This window comes from Nematolebias whitei, chromosome 21 (assembly GCF_014905685.2).
Source record: "Nematolebias whitei isolate Nwh7 chromosome 21, NemWhi1, whole genome shotgun sequence".
Lineage (NCBI taxonomy): Eukaryota > Metazoa > Chordata > Actinopteri > Cyprinodontiformes > Rivulidae > Nematolebias > Nematolebias whitei.
Genome location: NC_056518.1, coordinates 21,411,880 through 21,425,900, shown reverse-complemented (window position 1 = coordinate 21,425,900; position 14,021 = coordinate 21,411,880). Strand labels below are relative to the sequence as shown.

Here is a 14,021-nt window from a genome sequence, read left to right as displayed (position 1 = left end):
TTATTAGTAAAATAAACTGCTTGCAATTCATCTTTATTAAAATATTCTTCCGCCAGAGTGTTTATAAATCTGTTCTGATATTATATACTGAGGATTTGCTTTAAGAGGCACGTCGAGTTTCTTTTCTGGAAAGAAAACAAATATATATTTATACATTATCTATTCCTGCTGAAATGTAAAAATCAAACCAGATATTTGAAATGGCAACCCTTTCTTGGATCCGTCAGGATTACAAGTCATTTGGAGACGTGTTTATGTGGATTCATCTAAATAATGGGGGGCTATCAGGTGGCCTGCAGGATAATGGCTTCCCAAAGTGGGGACAAACAGGCAGGTAAAAACATCTCGTTGACGTGCAGCGTCTGCTCACATTTCCATTGCTGAGATGTGATTTACAAAGTTTCTGTCCACATGCAGCACTCAGAGTGCTTGAAAACTTTTGATTAAAAGATCTCGTGACTTTAAAAAAAACAACCAAAATTATTATTTTATAGATTTTCTAGACAAGTCAGTTACAGCTCTTCATGAGTGAACCTCCGCTGACTTCACATTAAAATATTTACAACCGTGCTCATTATGAGACTTAAAACTTATTGACTGGAAAAAAAAAAAGGATAGAAAATTTTGTAAAAGTTGTTGAAAATATGTAAAAGCGTAAAAAGTTTTTTTTTTAAAGAATTATTATATGGCACAATGAGACCCCCATAAAAAACTGTTTACATGTTATGCTGCTTTAAACATTAGTTCATGTCAGTTATGGGTAATATACATCATGTACATTTAATCTTATATTACTACCTGTGAAATACTTATTCATAAAATTCATACATTATACTCTACCATGTTGTCGTTTACTATTCTTTGGACCAAGTAAATACATTTCTTTTTAATTTTTTGGTACTTTATTTTGTGCCCTTATTGCATACTTTAGTATTTCTTGTTTGTTTGTTCTTTAGCAAGTCAAATCGGTTCTCCTCATCCTGAACATCGCATTGCACTGTTGGCCTTGTGTTGACCTGCAAATAAACAACGTAGCATTCATTTGTTTTTAACAATACTATCAAGACTACTACTACTTTTCCAAGTCATTCAATTCTGCACTTTCAGGTTCATCAAAGCTTTTCTTGTGATGCACATTTTGTTGAAATTGGAATTTATACATGTTGTCAGACTGAATTGACTGTAGAAACCTGTGTTTGTTATATATTGAAGTGTATGAAAATACACAAATAACCTCAGAAAGGATGATTACAGTTTAAAATACTTCAGCACATTAGGCAGAATTCATTGTATCACAATAATTGAATGCATTGAAGGGCAAACAGATGAGTATTAGTGGATGCATTTGGCCATGTGAGCAGCTGGGTGACAAAGCCAGAGTGAGTCACAACTATACTCTCTAACAGCTTTGTTTACCTGCCCTTCCTGCTGCCACAATTAATGCAGCCGAGAAGTGGACGAACCAGGTACCCTTGGAACCAAACACCCCGTCCAAGTACACTGTCCGCTTTGTTTCGTTGTGCGTTTGATAATCCACATTGATCTGCAGCGACGCGCTTTTATTTAATTGTTACAAAAGAGGGCAGCTATGCTGAAATGTTGCCACTCTGCACACAAAGCATGAGGACACAGGCACTTACAGAAACTCAGATCTGAAAGTTTCAGGAAGCTATGTTCATTTTTTAAAAGTAAACAACGGATTGTTGATGGAATCACATGAATATGTATTTTTGTGTATGCACAGTCCATTTTGTTGCATTATAATAGAAATCTAACCCCGGTTTTTAAAATATGATCATACTAATAAGAAAAATCAAATGATCTGGATTTGCAGGTAATGCAAGCTTGGCGTTTGAATTTATCATAACTTTTGCACAGAGTTCATTTATTGTGTGCTTTAACAGGTGATACAATTTGAGACATAACGCTTGTGTTTTGTAAAATGATTAACATTTAGTTTCTCATTTGTATGCAGAATGGCACATCTTCAGTCAAGGGGCTTATCTGTGTATGTTTTTAGAAAAATACTTGATTAATTTGTTTAAATGTGACATTTTCAAACTGAATATGTGTGTTTTTTCAATATTTAAAGATATATTTTAAATAATTTTTTGATATTTTGTTGTCTTTTTTGCAACAACTTCTAAATCAACTTTTAGTTATTTAAATATTTAAAGTGTTTTCTTTCACAGTAAAAATATAGAAAAATAAAGATCCGTTCCATCTCCAGTGATTTTGATATGTTTGTTGGCCTAATTCAAATCTCCTAAATGAACTTTTATTAAACTAAAGGAAAAACTTTCCAACTTTAATCCTATTATAAAATGAATTCCTCTGTTCTTTATCTTTCCCATCTGCAGGATTATGTCCCAGCATCCCATTAAAGCCCATATTCTGTTTTCTGGCGCTCTATTAGCATCATTTCGTTCATCAAGCGACATTAATTGTAGATGAATGCAAACTCCTGCAGAAGAATACGGCCTTCAAGAGGTCTGTCACATACTTTCTCCACTTGGGAGGACCTTTAACCTACTTAGCCGCGGGACCGCGCCATTTCAAGTAGCGCAGCTGAAAGATTTGCACCTGCGCGCTTTTTTACTCTCACACTGCGCCGCAGTTTAAGAGGAGAGAAAGTATTTGATCTAAATGGTACAACAATGACTGCAGGTGTGGAATTTCCTGCACAAACTGAGCTACGAGGCCGGCTTACATAAATCCCGAGACAAAAATGAAAGTGATCAAAGTGTGGAGGTGCAACCAAAAATAAATACATAAATAAAACGCACACGTTTTTATCATCATTGCTTTAATTTACATGTCGAATTAATACACAAACCGTGGAAAACAAGAGGAATGTGTTAGCCCTTTGGCTTGAAAGCATGCAATAAGTCATTCCTTTTTGTTCACATTAGTCTGGATAATTTTCACGGGGCTCTTATTGTTAGGCGTAAAAATCGTATTAGAAATGTTCGCCTAAGTTTGTTTTGGTGCGTAATTTCACCCAAATCCACCATTTTTAGCCTGACTTTTCTTCTGAAAAGGTAGTGGATTAAACATATAGATTTTCTTTAAAATAATTGCCAATTTACAAAAATAATAAAGCACATAAGTAAACCAAAGACAACCAAAGCAAAAGGAAAGAGTGGTGCGTAATTTACGCACGGATAGATTCGCCTCTTGGCACAGACGTATTTATGCAGCACTGTTATTTATGCATATTTTCAATTTTATAATTTATTTTACAAAGAGATAAAAATTATCCCACTTTCAAAAAAATGGGCACTCTTTTAAATTAAAATAAAAAAAATAGTTTAGAAAAGAATATTAATTGTCCACAATCCAAATATTTCCCGTATTTTGTGCTCTGTCTTGTCGACTGGTGTGAGATTGAGTTTGCAGGTCAGGACTTCGGCCCTTTAGCCATTTCTACACATCTCTCAGGGAAGTGAACTCCCATCAACCAGAAAAAAAAAAAAAAAAAAAAAAACACGCCAGGAAGCAGGCGCATATAGATCCATCCGCTGCGTTGAGCTGAGTGGGGATGATGATATATTAGAAAAAGGTTATGTGTAGGACATAAACCGGTTATATAAATGGTTTGTTATTTGGAATCTGGTTTAAAAACGCTTTGAATTATCCGAAAATTGGATTTGATGTTCAATTAGAATGTTGCGGCAGTCATTGGGCACTAAAGATTTTATTATAAAAGGCGAAATATTGATTGTCTGGACCTGGTGGCTAGATTTATGCGACATATACAGAAATGGGAATTTTGAATTAATTGTTTCATGTTTGCTAAATTCACTTCTTTTGAAAGTTGGGAATGAGTAAGATTTCACCTAGAATAAGCTAATAAAACAAAAAAGCATCAAACTCATTAAATATGCGTTTTAATTTAGGGATCTCTTTATAAAGTTAAATTATATTTCAGTTTATTTTTTAAAAAGAGTAAACGACATTTTAATTCTTTGTACCACCAAGTTTTGGTTTTAAGGTCTAAAAAGGTCAATAAAGACCAATTAAAAATATTTATCAGAATCTGCGTTTAAACTTCTTTCATTCCGTTGACACGCAGCATCCAACTCTAGATATAGCTTAATAAATACAGCAAACATAAAGAAAACTGATTTCACTTTCAATAATTTCCGCGTAAAACGCAGAGGTTCGTATTGACCAACCTTATGAGTCTTCACGTTTCCTCGTCAGGTCCGGGGATCCTGCTCCAGCTGCCTTTCTCTCACATTTTATTCACTGCTTTTAACTTAACTTCACAAAACGGAACAAAAATATAGAAAAAAATCGTGTCGATTTAAAGCTTTTACGCGTTGGATGCAGCCAAACAAGCGCCAGATTTTTATGGGATCCTAATGTGGAGGGTCTGTGGACTGAGGTCCTGCTCTCTGACTCGGTAATCCACAAGGTTGAGAGGTTTGCCTCATTTCCATAATGTTAGAGGTCTGGGCCGAGGCCTACCTTTCCTTTTTCTACTTGAAACCCGGTGCTGCCGTTCTCACAAAGAGGGGGAAAGAGCGCACAGATGTTTGTACAAGTGGGGATGTTTACAGGTAGGAATCCTTAATCTAATAAATAAATAAATAAATAAAATGGCAGGTACATGTGCACAAACAATTAAACAGGAGTTTTGTGTCATAGAAAGCAAAACTTTGACTCCTTCTGTTTTACCTCAGCCACAATAAAGTTCAGCCACTTCACTTTAACTCGGAGGAAAAAAGTGAAACGAGAGAAAAAAGGAGCGACGCATGAGAACAATCATGTTGCATTCAGGTGATCAGCTTCACGGAGGAACGGGCTTCTCGTTGTGTTGCTGTAATTGATGGCTGACCATGTCACATCTTCATTTGCTCAATTAGGGAAGGTAGCTGCTCGCTGCCACGCCATGCGCCATTTCATTAGTGGTTTCATGGAGGAGAGAGCTTCCTGCGCGCAGCAGCAACAATTCCCACAGAAAAAAAATAAACAACTTACAGGAGAACTGCTGCTGTAAATTCTTTATAGTGTATATAAAAAAAGTGGTTTAATTCTGACAATATAGGTAAACTTTTTAATATATATTTCATATGAAAATGTGATTTTTTTTTTTTTACTTTTCATTATGACAATCTGTTGCAGCTTTGCCTCTTTGTCTCTTGACCTTCTTTTTGTTTCTCTCCTTCTATTCTTCCCCTGGCGCCAGTCAGTTTGCTCAAAGATTACAATGTCGGGTCAAGACTGCACTGAGCAGACCTGGCGGCTTAAAGCCAACAATGTTGCCTTCAAAGTCCACCAAGTCTTCAAAATTATATCCAAAGTTAGAACTTGATGGCAACTTTTGGCACAATCCAAGCTTCGCGCATGCCTCTCTTGCCTGCAGCGCGCACTCTACATTTTTGGATCTCCACTGCCTTTCCCCCCTTTTTTTTCCAGCATTTTGTGGATTTGGACTTGTCCCTCTCTGCTGGGGTAAAATGATGCTTAAGAAGACTAAATGAGCTGGTCATACAACTTCATTGTGGCACTTTGATGATACTCGGTGGCCCTTGTGTCTGTTCAAAGTGCTCTCAAAGTTTCTGAAAAGTGTGGAATTCCCCACTGACGCAAAACAGTCATATGTGATCGGATCAGCTGGTGAACAAAACAACACGAGCTGCTTCCAGATGAATAAAGCTGAAAGAATATGATCATGAAATTAGCGCTCGGTTTTACGCATTAATCCAAACTGAGGCGTTTGATTTCGTGAATTATTCCCCCTAAAATGTCAATGACTATTGTTTGCTGGTTTAGGAGTTTTGCTCCGCCCCCTGTGTTTGTCGTAAACCTGGCTCCTGGCTCCAATAAACCCGGGCTAAGAGCGCCCTGGGCTCGCCTCCTTCTCCAAGGCGATCAATAGGATCTCAGGCGCACTCCAAGCACTCTCTTACGTAGACATCCACCAAGGAGAGAGCCGATACAACAACACGGTTGATCTGCTCAAACACAAAAAATCCACCTGCTTTCCGAATCATGTCGTTGAGCCCAAAGCACACTACGCCTTTTTCAGTGACAGATATTTTGAGTCCAATCGAGGAGACCTACAAGAAGTTTGGTGGCATGGACGGCGCAGGGAACCTAACCTCTCCACTGGGAGCCTACCGGCAGCCTCAGATGTCTCAGACCGGCATGCAGCAGCACTCCATGGGCCACAACGCCTCCATGGCCACCACTTACCACATGCCGCACAGCGTCTCCCAGTTCTCCCACAGCGCAATGGGGGGATACTGCAATGGAAGCATTGGCAACATGGGAGACCTCCCGTCGTACCAGGAGAGCATGCGGAATAGTGCAGCAGCCACAGGATGGTACAGCGCCAACCCTGATCCCAGATACTCCACAAGTGAGTTCGATTTATTTACACTTTTGTGCCTTTTAAAATATATATATATATTTTTTTTTAATTATTATTTTGGTCTAGAAAAATATGCAAACAAAACATCAGGAATGAGAGCGCAAATATATTAAACATAATGTCTGCTATAATAAAAAGTCGATTTGAATCATTTAAAAATAAGATAATTAAACGGAAAAGGAGATCATTTTTTCAAGTCTGATTCGATTTTCTCTGTTTAGCACGACTTTCATATTATTATTATTATTATTATTATTATTATTATTGTTATTATTATTATTAATATTACTATTATTATTATTATTCAAGCCTTTTTTTTTACCTCAATCCAACTTTTATAAATTAATTGTAAGATAAATTCAGACGAAACAGTGCTCTCCTCTTCTGTTTATTGAACGCATGTATATGTATGTATATGTTTAAGTTTCTAGATTCATGGGACCTTCCACAGGTATGAACATGACTGGCATGGGGAGTCTCACCGGGATGGCGGACCCCAGCAAAGCCATGCCAGCGCTCCACGCGGCGCCCAGGAGGAAGAGGCGCGTGCTGTTCTCGCAAGCTCAGGTCTACGAGCTGGAGAGGAGGTTCAAGCAGCAGAAGTACCTGTCGGCGCCGGAGCGGGAGCACCTGGCCAGCATGATCCACCTGACGCCGACCCAGGTGAAGATCTGGTTCCAGAACCACCGGTACAAGATGAAGCGCCAGGCCAAGGACAAGGCGGCGCAGCAGCTGCAGCAGCAGCAGCAACAGGACGGCAACCTGTGCCAACAGCAGGCGCAGTCCCCGCGGCGCGTGGCCGTGCCCGTGCTCGTGAAGGACGGTAAGCCGTGTCAGAACGGCTCCAACACGCCGACGCCGAGCCAGGTGCAGCAGAACCAGCAGCAGAGCCAGCAACAAAACGGAGCCGGAGTCGTGCTCGCGTCCTCGGTGAGCCAGCACCAAAGCCAGGTGAACGCGCTGGACCTGGAGGAGATGTCGCCCAGCCCCCCCTCCCTGCACAGCCAGCTCAACATGGCCCAGATAGACACGTCTGCTGTAGATTACACCAGTAACATGGTCAACTCAAACCTCCTGTACGGCAGAACGTGGTAGGACCTCAGCAAAACTGTTCCACTTTTCTATGTCACACACACGCACACACACACACACACGCAGTGCGCACCGAGGCTCAAAGAGGCGCATCAACTGTTCAGGGCACATTTTCTTGACATCTCTGACAGGGGAGTCTATTTTTGGACATTTTTAGAAATGCCCCCCCTTGACTGAGTGGTTTCTGGACCTTTTGTAACTCATGTTTTGGACCTTCCTCATGATGTTATATGTTGTTGAGACGAAAAGGACGATGCTGCTTCACTTATTTGTACTGAAGAGGAAAGGTGGGCTCAGATTTGAAGTACACTAAAACCACCACTCCTTTTGCGGTAATAACTTTGTATTTTATCAATATTGTAAACTTATGTATTGATCTAGACTTAATGAATCATAGTTACTTGTATATTTGGCTAACACTCGAGGAAACTGTATAATAATCGTATAGAGTCCACAGTTCTGTTTTCTTTATTCTTATTTTCTTTTGTAAGTTAAAAAAAAAAAAAAGGAACAAATGCGTGATGGCTGCTGTATATGTTTCAACACCAACGTTAACAATAAATAACTTGAAGTGTGAGAGCTATTTCTGAAGAAGTAATTTTTTTGATTTTCTAAAAAAAAAAAAAAAAAAAAAAAAAAATATGGGGGGTTGGTTCTGTTTTTTTTTGGAGTGCATTTTCATTATGTTGTTATTGAGACCAAATTGAGCTGGAAAGCAAGGTCGATGAGGTAGCCAGCATTGTTCAGGTGACATTTTGAAGGGCTGGCTTTCATTGGAGATCCTGTAAGACTTCAGGACCAGGAAACCACCTCTTTGAAGAAGTCTGCCACTTTTCAGCCCGTTTCAAAACTGACAATTTATGCAATACTGTATTAATCTATTTTGACATTCCATTTTTTTGTTCCTGGGAACTCCTCAATCATATTGACCTTATTCTCCTCGATAGGCCCAGACCTTCGTGTTGCTCATGTGTAATTGGTCAATTTTATTGTGAAAGCGAGCTTTCATTAAAAACACAATTACAGCCAATTATTGCAATAAGAACCAAGAGCTTATGTTTCGTAAAGGCATAAAGTACATGCCGCTCTTTGTAGTGACATTAAAGCTAATTATACTAATATTATTATTTATTATTATTATTTTTAATTATTTTTATTAATTTTATTAATAATAATAATTTAAAATACAATTATAAAATTTTATTGCAATTTTAAATAAACAAATAATTTAAGGTTTTTATTTTGCTTTAACAATTTGTGAATTATTGTAATGATGATATTATTATCATTATCATCGTTATTATTGCCATTATTATTATTATTATTAATAATATTATTATCATTATTAAATATGTAAACCTTTATGAAATTCAGTATTACAATTTTAAATTGAGGCCTACATTAAGCTCCATTTCAACAATTTAAGGGATTTATGTTTGTTTTGTAATAAAAAAAGCATTAGTATTTTAAACTTTTTTTTTGTAATATCTGCAACATTTATTATTATTATTATATATTTGTCATCTTCTTTTTACTTTCTCCCACAAGTTTCACAGCTTTGTTCTGGGGGACCCAAGTTTTACCCCCGTGTCAAACGATGAGGAGTAACAAGGACCCACTTCTCTCTTCAAAGAGAGAATAAATCCGCTGAAGCTAGAAATTTCTGGGGAACACATAGCGGGATTAAAATTATTGTATTGTTTTTGTAACAGTGATAAAGATTTCATAAAGATGGTTAAAGTATTGCATTTTAAAGTTGGCACAAATGTTGCATGGTGTTATGTGTTTATTCTGATTTTAAATCGTTTTTCAAATGATTTTTTTTTTTTTCTGAATTAAGGCATCTTCTTACAGAAACACATCCACTCATTGAAATACCTCTCTGGTTTTGCTCAACCTCTGTAGACGATTTATAATTTGTGCAAATAAACTCCAAAATGTTTAAGGTCATCCTTTAGCATCAGCTGCTTTTGTCCTTCTTCCCCAGCAGCAGCTGGTAATAGACTCACTTTCCATTTTCTGCGCTCCTTTAAACACATTTGTAAATTATTTCTCAATCTCCTCACTGATGACACCCTGTGATGATGATGATGGCTATCAGTGTTTCTCAAATGAGACCTTGAAGGCCCTCTATTTCCAAAACGCCTCCATGTACCTGACAGCTGTATGTATATGGACCATCATCCCTCCTCTACAAGGAGGCGCCGGAGCCAATATGCACCTGACATGTAGAAGTGAGAACAACTCCGGATGGGAGTTTGAGAAGAGCATTAAACAGGTCATGCATTCCTTGAAACACTCTTTGATGCTGCAAGATGCTCCTGATAGATTTTGCCTGTAAATTGAGGGCATGAATGAGCTGTCAACAAAGCTTTTGATGGTGGGCCGCATGAAATGAAAGTGGAGGTGAAGCCATTCTTTTCTCTTTTCAATAGCCATAGTTATGGCGCACTAATAGGCTATGCTAGGTAATCACTGTCTATTGTGCCTGTTGCTGCTCTCAGTTTATTGGGAGGAGGAGGGGGAGCCTCTTTTTGTAAGGTTATATGAGACAGGCATGGCACTGTAATTGGTGCTGGCATCATCATTTCTGTCTGGAAAGTTTAGAGGGCTGCATGCTCAGAGTGTGATGTTTCCTCTGTGTATTTATCTGGGAAAGCTGTGATCTTTCATCACATGTGCTCCTATAGCCCCACATTTACAAACAGCAACTCGTGCATCGAAACTGCCTCTATTATTCAAAGCAGATATTTCCATCAGGGCTGGAAGGGGGTCCATCAGCACTCCATAGTTAACAGAAAGCACGAAGCAGAAAATATTGTGTTTAACTAATGTAAAGGATTTTTCTCTGACTATTCTTTTCAGGTAATTGCAGGTTGCACTGCATAATGTGGAGGTAGAAGGAAGCCTTGCTCCAGCTCCCCTTCCCCCCGTTTCTCCCCGCCTCAACTCCCTTCCTCCCCATTATTCTACTTAATATGTCAGAAGGTCTGATCGCAGAGAAACCTTTTCAAGTCCTATTGATGTGTTCCTCAATTGACCATGGCGACCTAGCAACCTGGAGAGCGCTAATTGGCAAGAGCTTCGCATTATTAGCTGCATCGTTTACACAGAAACATGTATATTTGCACAAATTGGTTTCATTTTTATTTTATTTTTTACTGTAATAGAAAGAGAAGTTGTTTCACTGTCAGATTATTGCGTAAGGCAATTAAAGCCGAAAGCTGTAAACAGAGTCTGACCCGGTTTCTTGTTGTTGTTAAGTGAGTTTTTCCCTTAATGGTTGATGCGAACTAAATTCATAATAAAATTTTTTTTTTTAAAAGGACATGATACCATAAAAGACACTGACAGGGTTATAATCTTCCCCCTTCACTCCCACCAGTCTCACTGTTCCAGTTTCTTAGATGGGACCCAGATCTTGCATGTGAAATGATTTGGAGTAACAAGGTCTGCTTTTTCATTTCTCAGAGAGCATGAATGCTCTGAATTGGCAAGCACTGAGAAACACAGAGCAAGATTTTAATTAGTGTATTGCCCTTGTGTTCTGCCAAGAAGAAACTTTCTCCCCCCCACCCCCACCCCTTTTTTTTTCTTTGAGCGACCTGCTCCTCCTGGATTTTTGTGGTTTCCACCAACTATAAGTCTGCCCTATGAAGAGTTCTAATTTAAACAAGAAACTAAATTACACCTGAAAACAAAATACGTCTACAGAAAACAAGAGAAACACTTTAAAGAAGTCAAATTATTGATATAAAGCCAATTTTTTTTAACTTGACGATAAAGTGAACTAAAATGCACCTATAGTGGTCATTTCTGTTGCTTATGAATACAATTTTAGAATATTAGCCATGCAAGGCCGAAGTAGGTATTTCAAGACTTTTAAAGAGGAGGGGGCAGAGGTTGAAGGACCAGGTTATGTGCATGTGTGGATGCGGTGGTTAGGAGTCAGGCATCCCTTATTAGAAAACCATGTCACATTCTCCTCTGTGGCGTCCGGACTTGCTGCACTGCCAGTAATCCCCCCTTCAAGTCCCCGTCTGCATGTCATTCAGTTTTCTCATAAGTAGTTGGAGAAACTGTTTTCAGTTGCCACTAATAACTACTGACCTCCAGTGACACAGGCCAACAATGGATTTTTCAGGCCTGAAACGCACAACTAAAGAAGCTGATTAGGAACTCAAGAGGCTTGAAGCAAGAATCAATGGTGACTCTGTCCTGCCACAGGGCTTCCAGCATGGTGCTGATGGTTGTGGGACCTCCATTAGTTATGCCTCATTAAGTCCCACAACTTCCCTTTTAAAGAGAATTAGTTGAGCTGGTTCTGCTATCTGTTTGTAGTGGGAATCTACTGAGGTGTCAAAAACCTGCATTTGGGTTTGATATCTCTTTGAAATATGATGGAAGATATGTTTATTCACCGTTTTCCTTCGACGATTTTTTTTTTTTTTATCTCCTTACATTTTGTCTTTTAGTTTACCCATTCTCCTTTTCAACAGCCTGCTTCACGTTTGATTCAAACGTTGCAGAACCGAACCAAAGCTTTCACGAAGAAAGAATCAAGGAATTTAAAAATCTTTGTTGCCGTCTAAAAGATGGCCCTTTACACACAATAAGACCTGTGTTTGGCTGTATAAAAGTGAAAAGAATTTTGTGAATGCGCATTTAATTCCTAAATTTTTTTTTTCTTTTTCCAAAACTCTTAAAAAAAAAGAGGTGAAAGTCACTGAAGTGAATTCATATCCAAAAATGGCAACTGATTTTAAACATCAGCAGCTAGGAAAGCTTTTCTCTGAGTGATATATAAATCTGTTCAAAATGTTCTTTTTTATCTTCTGCCGTCTTCTGTAACACGTGATGCATTCACCCTTGGAATATGTTTTTTGACAGTGAAGGAAATAAAAAATTCAAACCAAACATGCATCAGACATTTAATTATCACCTTTAAACAGCCTATAGAATGAGTTGGAGTGAAAATTGATTAGACATTCAGCTCTCGTATTCAGAAATATGAAAAAAAGACACATTTACAGGACAAAAGAGTTCATCTCTGTCCTTCACTGCACTCCTTTTTACGTTCGAACTAACAGGCAGTTTTCTCCCATCTCACCGTTGCCACGGTAATGGCCAGCTGCCAGTGTGTGGATTACTGGTTAATAGGGCCAGGACTGGAGAGCAGTTCAATGAAGGTAAGCAATGGATAAGATCAGTGTGTTCTAGCTCCTGCAAAGTTATTTAACTGTGAATATCCATAAGGTTGTGTTTCGTTTCCTCCATTTTATCGTTTCATTATCCTTCTAGTCACAGCTCCATGTAATTTCACTTAATTATCAGTCTGTTTGTATATAAAGTTAATTAGCATAATTTGAGATAAAAGGTGTGCAACTTGGAAAAACAAATCGAAAAACATAAGCAAATGAGAAGTCGAATTAAAAAGATCTGCAGGATTCAAGGACAGAACTTAATAAACGCTTGTAAAAATACTCTCTGAATCAGTTAATGGGGGGCAATGATCCAAACTCAAACAGCCAAGCACATACACACAGTGACACACTCAAACCTGCGTGAATGGCAGAAGACAACAGAAGCAGTCGTCGCTCAATAGCTATGTGTGTCAAATTGAGCCCAGAAGGACATAATGATTTCTTCAAATATAACATGCACTAATCTGCCCCCTCCAAAACACGCATGGAGTCTCAATATATCTGTCCCAGAGGGCCATGGGGGCCAAACAGGACCACCCACTTTCTTTTCAATTATCGTCTTGCAACAACCTGTCTCCTCTCCAGCATTCAGCAGGAGACACTGACTGCTCTCCAGAGGGAATTACAATTAAGACGCCTGTTTGTCCCTGGAATAAACTTCCAGACTGTAGCTTCCAATCTCAACTCTGTGGAGCATGTGACCCCGAGGACAAACAGGATTACGCCCCAAATCCCATGTTCCTTTAGCCTCGCCGCTCTTTCTCTGGAGTTGCCATGGTCAGGGGGTCTCCGGGTGGGGGCGGGAGAAAGAGGCCCAGGAGTACACAACTCAATTCCCTTTAGATTTTACAACAAAACCAACCAAAACAAACAAAATTAACTCTTGTGCGGACAAAAGAAAAAAAAAAGTGTGTACATTTCATACAACAAATGGCAAAAAGCAGTGAATATTTTGGGGATAACTTGCATTGATTTGTACTGAAATTCTATAGTGCAGATTATCTGAAGCAAGAATGTTACGAAAAAATAATATCTTACCTGTTGTAGATAGCGCTTTAAATGTTTTAGTATGCATTTCTGACTTTACAGACTAGCGTTGCATTCGGGCCTTAAAAAAATCCAATCTGACCCGGCCCAGCCATTTTTTCCAAATCCGACCAACCAGTTTGTCTGTAATTACAAGCCTGAACCCGAAAAATAAAAATAAAAACATTTTTTTTAATTAATCTTTTAATGCTTTTGTAAGCAAATCTGTTTGACAAGATATTTCAAAGAAATGAAGATTTAAGATTTCTTGTTTCACCAAATGGATATTAACATACAAAACAAATAGCCTAAAAAAT

The 14,021-nt window shown here is 38.5% G+C and overlaps 1 protein-coding gene across 2 annotated transcripts; it reads left to right on the top strand.

The window, feature by feature from the left end:
• Positions 1-6,000: 6,000 nt before the first annotated feature.
• On the top strand, positions 6,001-7,520 carry nkx2.4a (NK2 homeobox 4a). Of its 2 annotated transcripts, none has more exons than XM_037694536.1 (2): positions 6,001-6,370; positions 6,834-7,520. In XM_037694536.1, the coding sequence occupies exons 1-2, from the start codon at positions 6,001-6,003 to the stop codon at positions 7,475-7,477; spliced, it is 1,014 nt and encodes a 337-aa protein (XP_037550464.1). In that variant the 3' UTR covers positions 7,478-7,520. The 2 variants fall into 2 exon arrangements, with proteins under 2 accessions (XP_037550464.1, XP_037550463.1); XM_037694535.1 differs by having other exon boundaries at positions 6,807-7,520.
• Positions 7,521-14,021: the final 6,501 nt, after the last annotated feature.